The sequence below is a fragment of the Myxocyprinus asiaticus genome, chromosome 6, assembly GCF_019703515.2.
Source record: "Myxocyprinus asiaticus isolate MX2 ecotype Aquarium Trade chromosome 6, UBuf_Myxa_2, whole genome shotgun sequence".
Classification (NCBI taxonomy): Eukaryota; Metazoa; Chordata; class Actinopteri; order Cypriniformes; family Catostomidae; genus Myxocyprinus; species Myxocyprinus asiaticus.
This window is the reverse complement of record NC_059349.1, coordinates 3,938,959-3,956,681: the sequence shown is the minus strand read 5'-3', so window position 1 is coordinate 3,956,681 and position 17,723 is coordinate 3,938,959. Positions and strand designations below refer to the sequence as shown.

At 37.4% G+C, this 17,723-nt stretch overlaps 1 protein-coding gene across 1 annotated transcript; it reads right to left on the bottom strand.

Annotated features, from left to right (window-relative positions):
• Window positions 1–278: 278 nt before the first annotated feature.
• LOC127442896 (interferon regulatory factor 4-like) lies at window positions 279–16,936 on the bottom strand. Its single transcript, XM_051701252.1, has 9 exons — window positions 16,550–16,936; window positions 15,822–16,021; window positions 13,622–13,808; window positions 12,496–12,587; window positions 11,189–11,345; window positions 9,513–9,614; window positions 7,677–8,072; window positions 3,604–3,716; window positions 279–1,657 (listed from the first exon to the last, which is right to left on the bottom strand). Exons 2-9 carry the CDS (start codon window positions 16,017–16,019, stop codon window positions 1,517–1,519), a joined length of 1,386 nt encoding a protein of 461 aa, XP_051557212.1. The 5' UTR covers window positions 16,020–16,021; window positions 16,550–16,936; the 3' UTR covers window positions 279–1,516.
• Between the last annotated feature and the right edge of the window lie 787 nt (window positions 16,937–17,723).

Below are 17,723 nucleotides of genomic sequence, written 5' to 3'. Positions count from 1 at the left end.
TATAAAACAGGATTTTCTGTAAGAATATAAAAATATATACTTATTATATTATACCTATATACTTACATTTCTAAATGTGGCACATTCATGATAATGTAATGATATTTGTTATTGATGTTATTCACTTAATTTCATTAAAGAACCTTCATTTTAAAACTATAGGAAACATTTACTCACATGCACTCATAAAAATGTTAAAGACCTAATAGTATATGCATATAAATTATTGTAAAACTTTGAGGAGTACCAGCAGTAAACAGTACAGGATCAAACTGGAATAAGAAAAAATATCTTTATTTGATTTAATATATCCAGATTTGATATAAAATAGTAAAAACAGATGTAAAATGAACAATAAAGAATTTCTAGTGACAGAGAGACTAAGAAAGAAAGTAAAAGACAGCACATGAGAGGTCTTTCTCTCCATACCTCTTTCATTCACACATCTGACAACATTACAGTTCTGTGGGCAGTAACCTGTTTGAGTGTGTTCCCATCAGAACTCAAAACACCACACACACACACACACACACACACCGGGGAGTACCAGATTTTGCTATGATTATGTTTCTGACATGTTTTTTTGCAGGCAGATAACACTCAACCACAAACTGTTTCTTAGTATTTATCATTGTATAACTTCTCATCAGATGCCATTCAGAGAAATAATTTCTTTGATTACATTCAAGGAATATATACACTGTACAGTACATTCGGCTTTGCATATAGGTATCTACATGCATGCAATATAAATAGTCACATGTAGCCGAGTTATGAACACTTAGGAAAACAGAAAAATCTGTTCGAAAATCAGAAGAAAAAGAAACTGGCAAAAGGAATCTATGCAAATATACATACATTTATCAAAAATATTTACCCATAAGAAATTTGTCATAAACAAATTAGTAATTTATTTGTATAAAAATAGCTGCATTGTAGTTGTTAGTTTTGGTAAGCTTCTTTCTTGTATGTCCATATAACACATATGTAAGTACAGTGGTGTCCAAAAGTCCGAGACAATTTATTTTATTTTTTATAGAAATTTTACATGAACTGCAGAATGTCTTTGTATTTGGTATGGTCAATGTCAAACATTTCCTTTAGTTGAGAATCTTAAATATTTTTTCATTTTAATTAATTGTAAGTAAAAAACAAAAAGATTTTCAACTTTTTCAATGTGGTCTCAGACTTTTGGGCCCCATTATATCAAGACATTATTCACTTTTTTCACACAATTTCGACAATTATTAGCAACTTGAAATCGAACTCTATCAACAGCGTGTCTGAAGTCCAGGATTTGAGTACGCTTATAGCTTTGGAACGTGAAAGTGGACACTTAGTCAGGCAATCTCAATCGGATTTCAAGTCTTCATTGTTATATTGAAGGTCCTCCGCTTTGGTTTGGTTGGTTTCCACTGGCTGTTGACTGAGAAGTTCATGCAGAGGAGATCTGCTCTGCTGGGCTTTGACTCTCAAAGGAGTCTCTCAGTTGTTTTTATTTTCTTTTCTTTGAAGTTTACTCTTGCAATTGTTGGAGGCTTCTCTGATAGTCTTCTACAGGTAAAGCACCTTGAGTCTGCAGCTCATATCCACGCAGGTAGTGACCGTTAGTCTGACCAGCAAAGTACAGGAGCTGCCTGGCAAACATAGGTTCCACCTTTAAAACGGTAGAAACAGTAAGACAAATTAAACAAGCCCCATTTTTGGATGTTATATTGGGTCAGCTGTTATGGTTGCTTTCATAATTAAGCAATGCGGTATATGGCAAAAGGCCATTGTTAGTCACGACACACAGCAGAGTAAATTCACAGTACAGAACGGCTACAAATAAGGAAGCAAATTATATTTAAATTTTATTTTATTAACTACCTCGTACTAGGCTAGGCTGGTCCCTCAGGTGTGCGATCAAACCAGTGTGAACTGCATTCGCACCGTTGTTTGCGCTGCCATTCACCCGGAAAGACGAACTGAAGTGGTTGTAATAATGAAACCGTCTTTTCAACCAAACAATATATTTATTTTTTATGTTTCCAACTTTTGAATAATCACAGAAGTACTAGGATAAAAGTTTGAGGCCTTCCGTCCACACTGAGACAGCATTTATGACAGCGAAAACTGAGCTTTTTGAAAACCCTCCCCAAGTGGATAAATTTGAAAATGCCGTCTTTGTGTTGTAGTGTGGACAGGGGAAACGGAGATATCTGAAAACTATGACATATTTGTTGTCATGTGACACAGTCAGGTGACCCACTTAACACAAAACAATCAAGATGGCAGCCCATGTTGAGCGGTGTTGTTGTGCCTGATATTCACTTTGATAGGGTTGTTAAAGACAAATGTTACTTTGTACAACCTTCACATTGCATTACTTCAAAGACAAAGGAAGTAAACTCGAAATTGCTGTCCGGCGACGGAACACGTGGGCAATTGCATTTCAGACCGTACAAGGAATGGCAATTTTTCGCATGTGCAGTAAGGGTATTTAAGAATTTTCATACGTTTCAGTGTGGATGAGAAACTTTTGGACAACACGTGAAAATGGCAGTGTGGATTGAGATCATTTCGAAATGCCATTTTCAAATGTATCTGGATTAATGTGGATGTGGCCTGAGCTGGCTGTTTTGATGCAGCAATGATTTCTGATGTTAAACAAAGCATCTAAAAATTATGTAGTTAGTCCACTTGAGCCTTTCCCAGTTCATCTGTCACTCATTTTCACAACATTTGGAGCAACAAGTGGAAGGAATTTAATTCCATGGAGCATTGCGATGTAAACAACATGGCTACGCACTTTCCAATAATCGTATTCTCAATCGTATCTTATTAATGATTATAAATTTATTAAAATCACATCTGTTTATTAATATGCAATCTGTCATTCAGTGCTTCTGCTGCAAAGTGTAATGTGAAATTTTTTAATACAGCACGCATTAAGGGACAAAACATACTATACGAAAGTACGTGAACACAAACACATCTTGCAACCCACGCTCGATTTCACACGTCGTTGCATTCTGAAATGTGTCAGAGCACAATTCATTGACCAATCAATATCTATTTTATAGTAACTTGTGATTTCATCTCTTTTAAAGGTACAATATGGAATTCTGTGCTCTCTATTGACATCTATTATTGAAACATAATATTTTAAGTTACTTGCAGAGGAACATTGTTTTTTTTTTTGTTTTTTTCGTCAGTTGTGCTTCGCCACTGCTCTTGAATGTCTGCCACTGTGCAGATAAATCGGATGGTTTGAAGTAGGGTTGCCTGCGATCACCATATCAGAGCGGATCTGACTTGCCATACCAAGTCACTGGTAGTAAGAAGAAAGTCTTACAAGACATTTATCCCCCAAAATATGTGGTCTGTACAAATAAGTAGAATATCTGCTGCAGACTTTTTTTTCTTTGTGTACGGACAGGACATAAACTTGCATGGTGAATGACAGAAGCCTGAAATTTCTCGACAAAATCGAACCTGACAGCTCTCGTGTAAAATTATTGTTGTAGGCTTACCGTTGTTACATGATTTTGATAATTTATAATGAAAAGGTACCTTTAAATATTAGGTGTGAGGAGAGGGCAGAATCAAAATGGAGGTTACCTGAGCTGTGATCATTTTGCTCTGCCGCTGGGGATCTGGGAACTCATCCCCGAAGCACAACACCACCTGTGAGCGTGGCATAGGACGGCTATGGTGAATGAAACCCTGCAACTCTGTGATGAGGAGAAAAAAAGATTATTTAATAATTAAACAGGAATATTTTGATAATATGTTGGTTGTCAGGGTCACATTCGGGTCACATTTAACCGCAAATCAAAAATAAAATAATTAAGAAATCATAACTTTTTTGTGACATTGTGACATTATTTCCATGACAATTAAGCACATTTTGATAAATACATTTTCCCCCAAATTCTCATTACCATAATGCATCTGGACATTTTATTTGGAGTTTTTTTGTAATTCCCATAATTCTCAACATTAATTCTCATTACTGTTATGCAGTATTTTTTATGGTATGTGTGCTAAATTGTAAAAAATGTCACAATGCAAAAAAAAAAAAAAAAAAAAATTCATTAATGGTCCTAAAAAAAGACGATGAATTATTAGGGCTTAAAAATGTAATGTGTTAATTTCTTCAATTATTAGTTGACTTTTTAACGCGCTGAAACATTTATGCAGCATCCATTTCTGTTCTCTTCCTGAAACTTCAGTGTTTTTCCCCACTGCCTGTGGCTAAAATTAGCATATATACATTTCCAGGGGTACAATGCTTGACTTGACTGCACATCCTAGCACAGAAACTGATTGTGTGAATCAATGCATGATTATTCATTACCGCGATGCATTTCCCATGCATAATAAACACGGAAGCAGATGAACTGCATGAAAAAATGGAGACTTCACCTGCAAGTGTGAGCCAGGTATGGGAGAGATTTAGGCAAGCTGCCGTATCTGCTTATTTAAACTTAAGCGAATTAAACTTCAGAATTCAATATGTTTTATATCTGTATATATAGTGTCAAATAACGCATTGGCAATGCATAAACCTTGATAGAAATTGTAGGGATGTGCCCCGAAGCTGAATGCCTTATTTGTAAAGGCACGAATAATGACTTCAAAACCAATAACGAATTCATCCGAATAATAGAAAAAATATTCGGAAGACTGATCATCCAACGAACACAGGTACAAAGTGATATTTTAAATAAACATATTGAAAATTACAAAGATGTTTCATTCCTGACCAAAGAAGTGATGATTTTATAGCGGAGCTTGACTGTAAGTTGACCACATTTATATCCACATTAGCACTGAAGGTAATTATCTGGTTAATCCTTTATTCCAAAAATGTTTAAATGCTCTATAGAGGTTTAAATATTTAATAGAGTGTAAATCTATTCAGAATATTCCTGCACACAGAGGATTGCGATAAAAACAAAAAACAGAAATTTGCTTTTAATTTCTAGAAATATATAGAGGCTCGATCTTGCAGTGTATTCCATTGCATTTCACTACTTCTGCACATGTAATTTAACTGATTAATTACGTCCTCCACAAAAATATGTGAACACAAATTAAGCCACAAATATTCGTTCTATCCGAATACAGATACAGATCATTTTGTCATAGTAATAGATACAGATAATGGCTTCGCTGCATGCCCTAATAAACTGAATCTGCCCATTTGATCCTTTTAAAAAAGTCCACTGTAAAATGACTATTTTTGCAAAAAAAAAAAAATACCATTTTTACATGTACATATTTGAATAATTAAAGTAAATGATGAAAACAAATTTCTTGCAATTTCAAAGTATAAAGTAAATAAAATTATGATTACATTTTAATGTTAAAACTGTCTTATTAATTAGTAAAAAAATATGCAATCGATTCACAGCCCTAATAATAATAATGTATTAATGTATAAATATTTATAATTTAACATTTCATTTTTTTCATTTTGGGGTAAAATATGTTCTTGGCAGGTTTAGTGAGATTCACTCTTAAGTCTAGTTTGCATACTTCTAGTACTTGAATAGCCTATCATTTGGAAATAGTGTATACTGACAATTTATTTTCCATTATATACATATTATTTTTTACTGATTACATTTTATTTGTATTTATTTCATCTTAAAAATTGGCATAAAATAACCCCAGCTTTACAAACTAGGTTATTTTAAATTGCACACTAGCACAAAATTTAACTAAAAGGTTTTAATGTCAATAGATATTCTTTACAGTAATTCCTCTAACCATCAAAAAAAAAAAAAAAAAAAAGAAAAAGAAAAACTCCTGATGAGCAATAATGTGAACACAAGACCCCATGTAAGCATGTTCATATAACCTTCTTCAAATCGATGACTGATAGGGAGATGAAATGCAAATGAACTTTAACAGGTGCACAGAAGACCTTTTTGAGGGAGACTGTATATGTAACGAGGTGGTCGGGAACAGTATCTAAGAGTTTGCTGGAAAGTTCCCCAGCACAGAGCACTAAGTGAAACGTGTGACATTAGAGTGAGACCTTATCATGACATGAGGTTTAGCCACACACAGGTTAATGAACATGCTTTCAAGTTCACACCACTGATTGAAGTTAAATGACAGGCCTGGTATGACTAAACATCCGAATATGGACTAAAGCAAAAATGCTCAATTAACTCTTACAAAAACACATCAAAATACTTCATTAGTATCTCTACAGAAAAACAAACAACTTGTAAGTTCATCTTATGAAGAACATTACTTAAGACAGTTTCCCATCATATTGTCATTGACATCTGACATTCCCAAGGATAAAGATAAGGACATTTCTTGGCCAATTTTGTTGACAGGAGATAAAAATTCTCATATCAATACAGAACAAATTTTAGACTAAATCATTTGATAGACAATTGTTTGAAATCTGTGCAAATCGTGCGGACTCCATTTCTGTGTAAATCCTCAATAAAATCATTCTTGCATAAATTTTCAGTACAAACTCTAACCCAAGGAGACAAAAATCAGATTATGATTATCTAACAGCCCATAATTGTGTATCAAATTTCTGCAGAAAAGGTTTTTAGCAGCCCTAATTAAGCTGTCCTTTAAGAAAAGGGGACTTCGGTTAGACTGGACAACATGCCTTGGCATATGTACCCTCAAAATACACCATCCAGATCATTTTATCATTTCTAAATCAACTAAAAACATTACCAATCCCTTTCTAATTCTGTTGCAATGAAGATAGGGCTATGAATCGATTAAAATTGTTTAACTAATTAATCACAGTTAATCATGCCATAAAATCAGTGGACATGCAGTAATTAAACGTTGGGTAAAATTGTCTGCCGTTTTCCAGTGGACATTTTTAATAATAGGATCAAATGGGCAGATTCAGTTTATATCAAGCTTTATTGGAAGGAGAAAATGAATTGTACATTGCCAATGCATTATTAGACACTATACATACAGATAAAAAGCAAGTTTAATTCGCTGAAAAATTAAAAGCTCAAATCTATTATTTTCTCTGGCTGCAGTCAGTCCATTCAGTCTCTATCGTGCACACACTATGTCTCTCTCGAATGGTTTCGCTTTTGACACTGGTTCAAATGACAGTGATTAAGCATTTTCTGGTGATGCTAAGAGACATGACAGCTTGTCTATCTCTCCCACACCTGGCTCACCACTTGCAGGTGAAGTCCCCATACTCTGTACAGTTTATTATGCCTTTAAACATGCATTGCACATGCACTGCTCCACACAATCAATTTATTTTTTATTTTATCCCCTTTTCTCCCCAGTTTGGTATGCCCAATTTCCAGTGCGCTCTAATTCCTCGTGGTGGTGCCAGTATTTGCCATGTTCCGTGTGTCGAGTGTCTTGGAAATTTATGTATGACTATTTTAGCCACAGGAAGTGGGGAAAACATTAGTGAAGTTTCAGGAACTGAAAAAAAAAAAAAATTAACCAAACAAACAAAAAAACTAATTGCGTTAATTTTTTTAACACGTTAAACAGTAACTATTAATTGCAGAAATGTATGCGTTTGCTCACCTAAAATGCATTATGATAAGTATGGCCACCAGAACAATGAGTAGGCTTTTGTCCGTAACTTTTCAATCTACTGATGCAATGCCGCAGCATGTTAAATTTCCCAGCCCTAATTGAAGACCATCATCTACTCTCACCTGTGAGGAACTGTTGAGTGTCCATCAGCTTGCAGGTTTGCTCTTTCTCCAGCTTGTTGGGTTTGTCTGCATATGGGGCCAGTGGACCTTCCCAGTACACTCTCCCCTGGCACAACCGCTTGCCGTACAGTCCATCTGGAGCCAACCACAACAGAACACCACGCTCCAGGATGTTGGGTAGCTTCTCGGCCCCACGCCGCTGGGACTGGGGGTATGGGAAGGGAAAGAGCACAGGCTCTGCCCCACCATAAAGCCTGTCCTCTGGGCACGGAGAAGAGGGGGATGAGGGGGATCCAGGAGATGGAGAGGAAGAGATTCGACAGCCATCAGGACTGCTGGTGGTCACCTCCTTAACAAGAGACTCACGATAGTAGAGGGAGACATGCAGACGACAGTCTGTAGAGGACAGAGAAGACATAATGGAGCTAAGAATCCTACACACTAGAGTGAATGTTGCGCCAGAGAACACTGCAAGTCCTTGATTTCAATGAGGATGGTGCACTGCAAAGATATAGAGGAAATATGTAAGGGTTTTGCCAAAGTGGCACTCTTTCATTCGACCAAATGTTAAGAAAATTTCAATGTTTGCTGCAAAGCACTCTGATGTAGGCATCCATGACAAATGAAAAATATAAACAGGTGGGTCTAGCTGTGCTTTTGTAAATCCAATTTGCTGCATTCATGCTTGATTTGAGTAGTTGCTGGGTGGTTGCTTACTGGCCCAAAGAGCCCATCCCTAAGTCTTTTATGATTTTTTGGTCCCTAGATGTTGTTTGTGTCACTCTTTTAATTTAAGTCTATGTGATTTTTTTTTGTTGTTTTTTGTTTTTGTTTTTTTTTGTGTGTGTGCCTGTTTTATGATCCTCCAGACCAGTGGTTCCAACCCTTTTCCTGGAGGCCCCCCAACACTGCACATGTTGTATATCCCCCTTTCTGGCACATCCAATTCAGGTCTCCAATAACGAGCTGATGAGTTGAATCAGGTGTGTTTGATTAGGAAGATATCCAAAATGTTGGGTGGCCTCCAGGAACAGGGTTGGGAACCACTGCTCCAGATAAAAATCGAAAGGTCCCAATTCATAGTGTGAGGAGGAAGAGTGCGGGGCTGGGCCATGACTACGCATGCCCAGCCCTGAATCGGGCTAATAAGCTGAGGAGAGGGATAAGTGTTCAAGAGAGAGAAGGTTCTCCTTCTCCTCGGCTGATTAGCCCGATTGGGGGCTGGGCGTGCATAGTCATAGGAGCTATGTTGCCCATTATAGTTCGGTACAGGCGTCGGAACCGCCGTCAGCCATCCTTGCAGCATATCTTCGTTTGTGTGTACAATGGAGGAATTCCTGCTGCTGTTTTGACTCCTTTACACATTTTATTAGCTCTTCGTTTGTTCTCAGTTGGTAAAAATACCACCATATATACGTATATAAATCCAACAAGCACATTTAGCCCAGCAGCCAGCATTGTTTTGGATGTTCGGCAAGTTCCGTCTCAAAATATATGTCATAAAAGCTGTCCAATCAGGTTGTGAATTTTTCCTGATGCCTTTTGTTTCGTATCTTTAGGTTCGTGTTAAAAATGCCAGTGTGAACGCTAAGCGAACCAGGACTAAATGTATCATTTTCTTTTTTTGATCCGGACCAAGAGAACTGAACTACAAGTGTGGACACACCCTAACAAGCCACACATTTTGAGGTATCACAAATAAATGCCATCATGTTATTTTATTACAATAGTAATAGCAATGTATGCCTTAAAAAACATAATTAATTGTCAGAACCTCAATATGGCAGTTGATTTTGCCATATACAAGTTTTGTGTTTGTGAGTTTAATTTTTTTACCTGAAATGGCCATGGCTTCAGCAGATCTCATATTGGGGTCCATTGCCACTGGATGAGTTTCTGTAGGTGAGTAGGTGTAGAAGGAGCCGGATATCTGGTATCCTGGAAGATGTATGAAAAATAAAATGGGTGATTTTAGCACAGTCTGGCTGGAGTGTGGCTGGAGAATTCATAATAACTCCACACATTTTTAGTAATGAGGCCAAGTATTACATTTTGCAAAAGAAAATGGTTGGCTTCTCTCTCCTTACATTGCAAGCCTTTAACAAGATTTGGAGTCAGGACTACCTCCCCTCACCCAAGAACCAAACCCAGTCCAAGACTAGACCCCTCAAGATCCAGATCCAGACCAAGAATAGACCCCTCTGGACTCAAATCCAGATCAAGTATAGACCCCTCGAGGCCCAAATCCAGACCAAGACTAGACTAGACCCCTTGGGTCCCAGATCCAGGCCAAGACTATACCCATCGAGACTCAAATCAGACCAAGACTAGACATCTCGAGGCCCAGATCCAGACCAAGACTAGACCTCTCAAGGCCCATATCCAGACCAAGACTAGACCCCTCGAGGCCCGCATCCAGACCAAGACTAGACCCCTTGAGGCCCAGATCCAGGCCAAGACTAGACCCCTCAAGACCCAAATCCAGACCAAGACTAGACATCTCAAGGCTCATATACAGACCAAGTCTAAACCCTTCAAGGCCTAGATCCAGACCATCACTAGACTGCTTGAGAGCCAGATCCAAACCAGTACTAGACCCCCTGAGGCCCAGATACAGACCAAGACTAAACCCCTCGAGACCCAGATTTAGACCAAGACTAGACGCCTAAAAAACCTAGACCAAGACCAAAACTAGACCCCTTAAGACCCAGATAATTTGCATCACTGTATGAGCCACTTTGTACAGGTGAAATTAGCAGTTCAGAGCCATGCGATCCTTGCCAGTTCTGTGTAATGGCGAAGAAAGCATTGCTGACCTGTGGTTAAGGTAATTATCAACTTTAGTACATTAGAAATAGACTGCTGTCTTCAATCTAATGTTTTTCACTGTTTTACGGCATAAGAAGTACTCTAACCACACAATAACCATTAATACACATAGTGTGCATCATAAATTTAGATTTCCTCTTTCTTTTCAAAGTGAGCTTATGTTGCTCGTCCTTGATAAACACTCAAGCACTACAGGAACAAGCATGCAAAACAGAAGAGAGAGCATCTAGCTTCAAGAAACCAGAATCTGACCAATAAGCTTAAAGGGATAGTTAACCCAATTAAAATTCTGTCATCATTTACTCACCCACATTTTTTTTCCAAACCCATATGACTTTCTTCCATGGAACATAAAGTGTGATGTTAGGCATAATGTTAGGGACTGACATCCTCAGTCCCATTCACTTTCTTTGTATGGGCAAAAAAAGATGCAATTAATGTAAATGGGGACTGAGGCTCCTTTTGTGTTCCACAAAAGATTATCGCTTAAAAAGGTTTACACAAGCTTTAAATATGGGTACATAATCTTTGGTCTTGTTGTCTAGAACCTGATATTGGGTCATTGGGGACATTAAGTTTATCACATGAATCAAATGTTTTATTTTACACAGCTATTGAGATTTTTACAGAGCTATTGGAGATGGCTTTGATTTTATATTATTTGAGAAGCTTGAAGCAGGTACCGTTGTCACAGGGTGATGCATGCCAGGGTAAGGAGCGTGCTGGTGGGTATGGACACTGGCCGTATGGTAGATCTGAATGAGGTGCCTGTGGGTGACTCTGATCTGCACTATATTCCCTCCAGTCACGCCTCTCCTGTGGGAGCATGTATCCAGGCATCTGCAGAGAGATATTGCATTTTTGACTTCTTTCTCCAGTAAAAATATTTACAAATCCTTATAGGAAGATACATTTGCCTGAGAAACAACACTACATAATATATTAAGAATTGTTTTCAAAAAATGTTTCTTCAATCTTATGGTATTTTGTCCCAATGCACCGGCAGATTTTTTCCACTTGATGCTCATTATTTACACCTAAAACATATTAAATATAATATTTTAATATATATATAATAATATAAAAAAATAACATTATAAGATAATACTAAATATAGATTCTCTGGAAAACAAGTTTAAATATCTTATGAAATGTGCCTGTTTTATGTAAAAGTATTTTAAAATATATTTACTGGAAAAATATACTGATTAAAAACTAATTAAGAACTTATTCATTTGCAGTGTAGCACTTGCTGTCCATGTTGAAAACAGTAGCAGACAGTGTTTTGTGTTTTGAATGCTGGTTTACAACACAGGATTCTGGTATGTTGGTGTCCCCAACAGGCTTATTGACTAGCTTAACTGGCAAGACTTCCTTGGCCAACCAGCTTCAACAGGAGGACCATGATGGTCTACCCGCCTAACCAGGACTAATCAGGTTGGACCAGCATTGAAATTCATGCTGGTCTAAGCTGGTATTAACAAAATGATTATATTCTTAGTCACCCGTACTTCCCTGCTGAGAACAACATCTAAAACTAGCCAAAGAACGGTTTGCTAGTCTTAGCTGGTTTCAGCTGGTCTCCCAGCCTGATCTTCTGAAAAGTTACCATAATCTCTCTAAAATCGGCAAACTGACCAGGGCAGCATTTCCCAAAAACACTGTAAGCCTAAACACACTAGCGCCAAAGGTCTCTAAGATCAACTTAAGCTTGCAATGCTTTTGGGAAACGCAGCCCAGCCTGGGAAACCAGCAAAGACCAGCCAACCATCTTAGACTTGTTTTAGCTGTTTTTTGTCACCACAAAACATAAGTGTCATAAATGTACGCAGTGCTAGTTAAGCACTGAATAAAAGGGGTGGGGGAAACATGCCGTGGAATTGTACTGAAATATTACAGATCATAAGGAGCCATTAGCCTGTTCTGGTGTTGCCAATGAAAACCAATATTAAGTAAAAAGTGTGATGTTACACAGGTAAAATCAGCTTACCTGAGGCTGTAGGGTTGGATAAGTAGAATGTATGGGGTAACTGATAGAAGTCACAGGTGTTGTGCTGTCTTCAGTGCTACTGGCCTTTGAACCTGAAATGCATAAATGAGAGGATTGACAGCAATGCTGATTTTGCAGCTAAACTGACGGCAATGCTAATTTTGAGCTCTGTCAGAAATGCACCTGTAATTATGAATCCATAACTACTAAACCATCTTCTGTACTATGAAGTTTTAACCACAGATTTTGAACATTTGGCTTCAACAATAAACCACCTTTTACTTTTCACAAACTCGGCCTACTTGGCCTTAACTGATTGTACCATTTTTGGTTGCCTCATCATGAAATGTAGAAAACAAGCATACAATTCAATAAGCTGTTAAAAATGACAACATTTATAGTAACACTCCTGATTTCTGCATACAAAACCCAAACCAATTTGTATGTCTTAATCAGTAAATTCATTTACTGTTCAAACATGCCTCAACTTAACAGGTAGTTGCAAGTTCTAAGAATAGTAACCTTAGAAAAGTGTGAAACTGTGTTTTATTAAATTAAATTAATTTTATTTTTTGCCACAAAGTGATTGCAATAGTTATGGCTCAAAGCAGAGGTCTTCACTGTCTTGACCCTACATCTCACAAGTTTGTGTTAGGACTGAGGGGCGAGTTGTGTTGCTTAGTGTTGTGCACTTGGTAACCGAAGCTCTCTATAAAAAGCTTGAGGGATTTTAGCACATGCAGTGGCTTCCTCTTAGCTTCCTGCTACCCTTGGTGAGGGCAAGCAGCAATATTCAATGTGAATATAAAGCATGGCTTCACCCATGCTCTTTTTGCTTTTACTTTTTCAGAGTTGGAATATGGTCCAAGGCATCAAAGCTAGACCAACAACTACATCCTTCAAAAACAACAGATTTCTTAGAGCCAAAATATGTCAAATGTCTATTTGGTGATTGGAAAGCAACTAATGTGGTGGTTAGTCACAGTTCTAAATGACCCTCTATTAATGCATGTAACACCTTTCATTCATTCAAAGTGCAAGATTAGAAAGTGGATCGGATCTGAGGCCAACAATTCATTTATTGGTGGACTATCCATTTAATTACATGGAGGAAGGTAATAATTACCTCTCTTTGCTCCTTCTGGTATTATCCTATAGACCTTGTAGGGATCCGAAATGTCCAACTGGCTTCGCTCCACAAGCTCATCAAAGTCATTGCTTTTGTTGAGGGCACAGCGCAGTCTTGTTTTCCATGTTGGAGGGTCTGGTTTGTCCAAGCCTTCTCTGTATTTCCCTTTGAACAGTGCCCAAGCCTACAAGCAGAAACAGCACCGTGAAGATGGGAAGAGAAAGATGAGTAAGAGGAAAGGCAAGACTGAAGAAAATTTCTTTGAAAAAGAAGAAATTTATTGTTCTACCAAGAATAAACAGGTAGAGTCAGCAGGATCGCTGTATAAAGGCAGGGCCATTGCTAGTGGGGTTAAAGGTGGCAATGATCCTAGGGGCCTACATGTCCAAGGGGGCCCCACAACAAATTCTTAGTAGTAGTTTGTAATAGGAAAGGGGCCCAGAGCAACATACAGTGAGGGGGTCCAGAAGAACTAGCTACAGCTCTGCACTCAAAAAAACTAGCTTGATTCAATCGTGGACAGTGGTTCCACATGTTCGAAATTAGTTTTCTTAACTTAAAATTATTATGTAATCCCAACACAAACAATTTGTGCAGAAAGAACCTAGTTGAATTGGGTAAATCCAACAAAATTAGACGTTTCAATGTAACTAAAATTAATCTCTTTTATTTTTTTATGTAGCAACTAGTGAGAGTGAATGTTAGCATGCTAAATACATGCTGATTAGAGTGTAGTTTAGAGTGTTACAGAATGTGGTTTAGTAACTATGCTATTATTAGAACAACATTTGCTCAGTAAAGTGAGATCAACTTCATGTGTGATATCTACCTGTCCTCATCGTTAGCTCAAGCTCCACTCTTCATCGTAATGGTAACCCCCAATATTCCAACATATCCGAAACTCTTCTAAATCTCAGCATAACAAAACATTAAACACTGACAAGTATATTTTATATTCATCTTGCACAGAAACTCATAAAACAACACTTCATTGAAACATTATTCTCCATATTGAGTCCCATGCAAAGCATGCTGGGAGTTTCATCAATGCTACATTAACACCCAAAAAGTATTCATGTAGTCCCAACTCAAATGGATTAAGTAAACTTCCATTTTACAAATTGAAATGGATAGAACACAATGAAATGAAGTTGTGACTAAATGTTCTGGAACTGTGTTGCTTTAGTTTTAATTAACTAAACTGAACAAGCAGCAAAAATAGATTTTGAGTGTGTATAAATGTACATGCAAATGCATATTTACATTTATGCATTGGCAGATGCTTTTATCCAAAGCAACTTACAGTGTCCTTATTACAGGGACAATCCCCCTGGAGCAACCTGGAGTTAAGTGCCTTGCTCAAGGACACAATGATGGTGGCTGTGGGGATTGAACCAACAACCTTCTGATTACCAGTTCAATGCAATTTCTGCCTTTAAACCCTCCAAAAATTGGCCCCCATGGACTTCCATTGTAAGTGTTTCACTGTAACTTCGATTTTTGCTTTTTTAAAAGGAGGAACGAGTCGAAATTAATTTTGATAGTAATCAGCATCACGCTACAAATGCTGTCGACTGTACTGAACCCGGAATATTCCTTTAAGTGTCCTGAAAATACATGTGACGGCAGAAAATCTTAAATCTAAATCTTTAAATGTTTTATTTTCTATTGATTTGGGATATAACATGACCAGGACATTAGTCTTTTTCAATTAAGTACAACACTAACTAAAAGGAATTAGAATAAAACTTATGCACACTGTTCTAACTTCAAGTGTAATGAGATAGAATCGCATATATTTACACAGTGGCCTGAAAAAGCTATTGAACACATATACATAAAATACAATTAATGTCAGTTTTTTTATATAACAAAATTTCAAAGCAATGTGGATGTGTGAAGTCAGTTTCACACAGGTGTCCTAGCAGAGTAACCACATGTGGAGTTCAGTACATTAACTATGAACATGTGCCACTAATATTTGTGTTTATCGTTTTATCATTTCAATCATTCTTTTGTGAAAAGTTTTGTTTTAAAAGTCTGTTCGTTCTATCGTTTGCCAATTGCTATGTGATGACACGCAGACATTTCCAGGTGTGACTTAAATGCCCAAATAGTTTTTGGGGGCAATCATTTCTTTATTCAACTGACTATCAGAGGAACCACCAGGAGATCCATCTTCATCTTCATGACTCACCTTGAAGAGCGCAGCGTCCTCATCCCGGTTGTAGTCCTGTTTCCCCGCGTGTTTCCAGGGAATCCTGAAAATGGTTTTCTCATCATTCTCCCAAACCAAGCCGGTATACTCCCCGCTGTCAATCTGATCGATGAGCCACTGTCTAAGTTTGCCATTTCCACAACTGACTGACATGCTGCAGTCTCCATCTAAGTTCATGTCTGTCAGAGGTGCATGCAAGAGCAGGTGCACATGCAGTGAGCAGAAGAATGTTTCAAATCACTTCATGCATGCATAGCCCAAAATTCAACAGAAGAATAATATCGAGATTTTCTTGAATACAAAATGTCCATGCGTAGATGCATGAAGCATCAAGTTTGAGAAAGATTACATGAGAATCAATACATAAATGTAGTTATTTGAAATGGCTTATACTGACTTAATAAATGCATATTCCAAAACAAAATGTATTATGATATATATATATATATATATATATATATATATATATATATATATATATATATATATATATTTTTTTTTATTTTTATTTTTTAAACGAACAGAAAATCTACGAATAGCCAAGTGGTTCATAAGGCATAAACTACAGTTTGAGAATTGCATGCCGGTTAATACATAAATGGAGTTAGTTCACATAGCTTTTAGTTCGAAATAGTGTATGCTTTATTATTATTTTCAACATCAGTTATTGTAACATGATATGAATGAGATTAAGCCTCAGGTCTTACCTTTGTGAATGCAGACGGCTCGACTTGAACTTTCAAACCCGACACAGCTCAAGTCATGGCAGCAGAAGGTGTTTCTATTCTTAAATAATGTAAAAGTGCGATAGGTGGAGAGATGGGTGGAGCGTTACGTGGAAGTGTGTTTCTCTCCAGCAGCATTCAGAACCGAACACTTCAGAGAAACACGGCAGAACCGCAAGAATAAACATCCAACATACGGGAAATCCCTAACGCAAAATGGAACAAAAATCCGTCGATAAACTTTAGCCAGAAAATCTCCCGGCACTCGTCATCAGAGCTATCCCGATGTGCGGTGTTTATGTTTGATAGGTTTGAGGAAAGTCACAGTCACGGAACACGATGGGCCAGCAAGGGTACAAACTTAACTGTGGGTGCAAAAGACGGAAATGTCAAAGTAATTGTGTGTGTGTGTGTGTGTGTTTGTTTGTGATTTGAATATTCGCAGTTCCGTAGACTGCTTGGGTCTGTTCAACTTTTATCCCCCTAGAACAAGTAATAGTAAAGTTAAATGAAACTTGGGTAGTAATATCAAATGATACCAATGTGTGCCAAACTTTGAATATGCTGCCCCCTTGTGTTTGCCAGAACAACAACACAGTGACATAAACTTCAGTCAACAGCATATATGAACATTAGATTTACAAAAACTCTATCTATCTATCTATCTATCTATCTATCATCTGTCTGTCTGAGTTATCTTGGCTGGATGGCCAATTCTAGGGAGAGTAGTCACAGTATTAATAGTCTAACTGTGGACAGATGAATATCTAAGTTCATCGAGATATCTCTGCAAACCTTTCAAGCTTTATTCAAAACTATTCTTGACCGTAGGTCTACTAAGATCTCTTTTTTTGTGAGGCACGGTCCACGTCAGCAGATGCTTCTTGTGAATTGAAAACTCAAAATGTTTGGGTGCTTTTTAGAAGTCAGAGTAGCTCTAACCTACACCTCCAATCTCGTTTCATTAAGTAGATGCCAGGTTGGCCAACTCCTGACTTTATTTAGCTTCTAATTAGCTTTTGTTGACATCATTAGCATGGGGGGGTTTACATACTTTTTCCAACCTTCATTGTGAATGTTTGATGTATTCAGTATATACAAGAACAATACAATAATTTGTGTGTTATTAGTTCAAACAGATTGGGTTTGTTCATTA

What these genes read in the sequence shown, in the direction of transcription:
- LOC127442896 (XM_051701252.1), bottom strand. Translation starts at nt 16,019, where the DNA reads ATGAACTTAGATGGAGACTGCAGCATGTCAGTCAGTTGTGGAAATGGC. An exon ending in ATCCAACCCTACAGCCTCAG is followed by an intron (nt 11,346 to 12,495) that starts GTAAGCTGATTT and finishes ATCTCTCTGCAG; the next exon opens with ATGCCTGGATACATGCTCCC. An exon ending in TGAAGCCATGGCCATTTCAG is followed by an intron (nt 8,073 to 9,512) that starts GTAAAAAAATTA and finishes TGTCCTCTACAG; the next exon opens with ACTGTCGTCTGCATGTCTCC.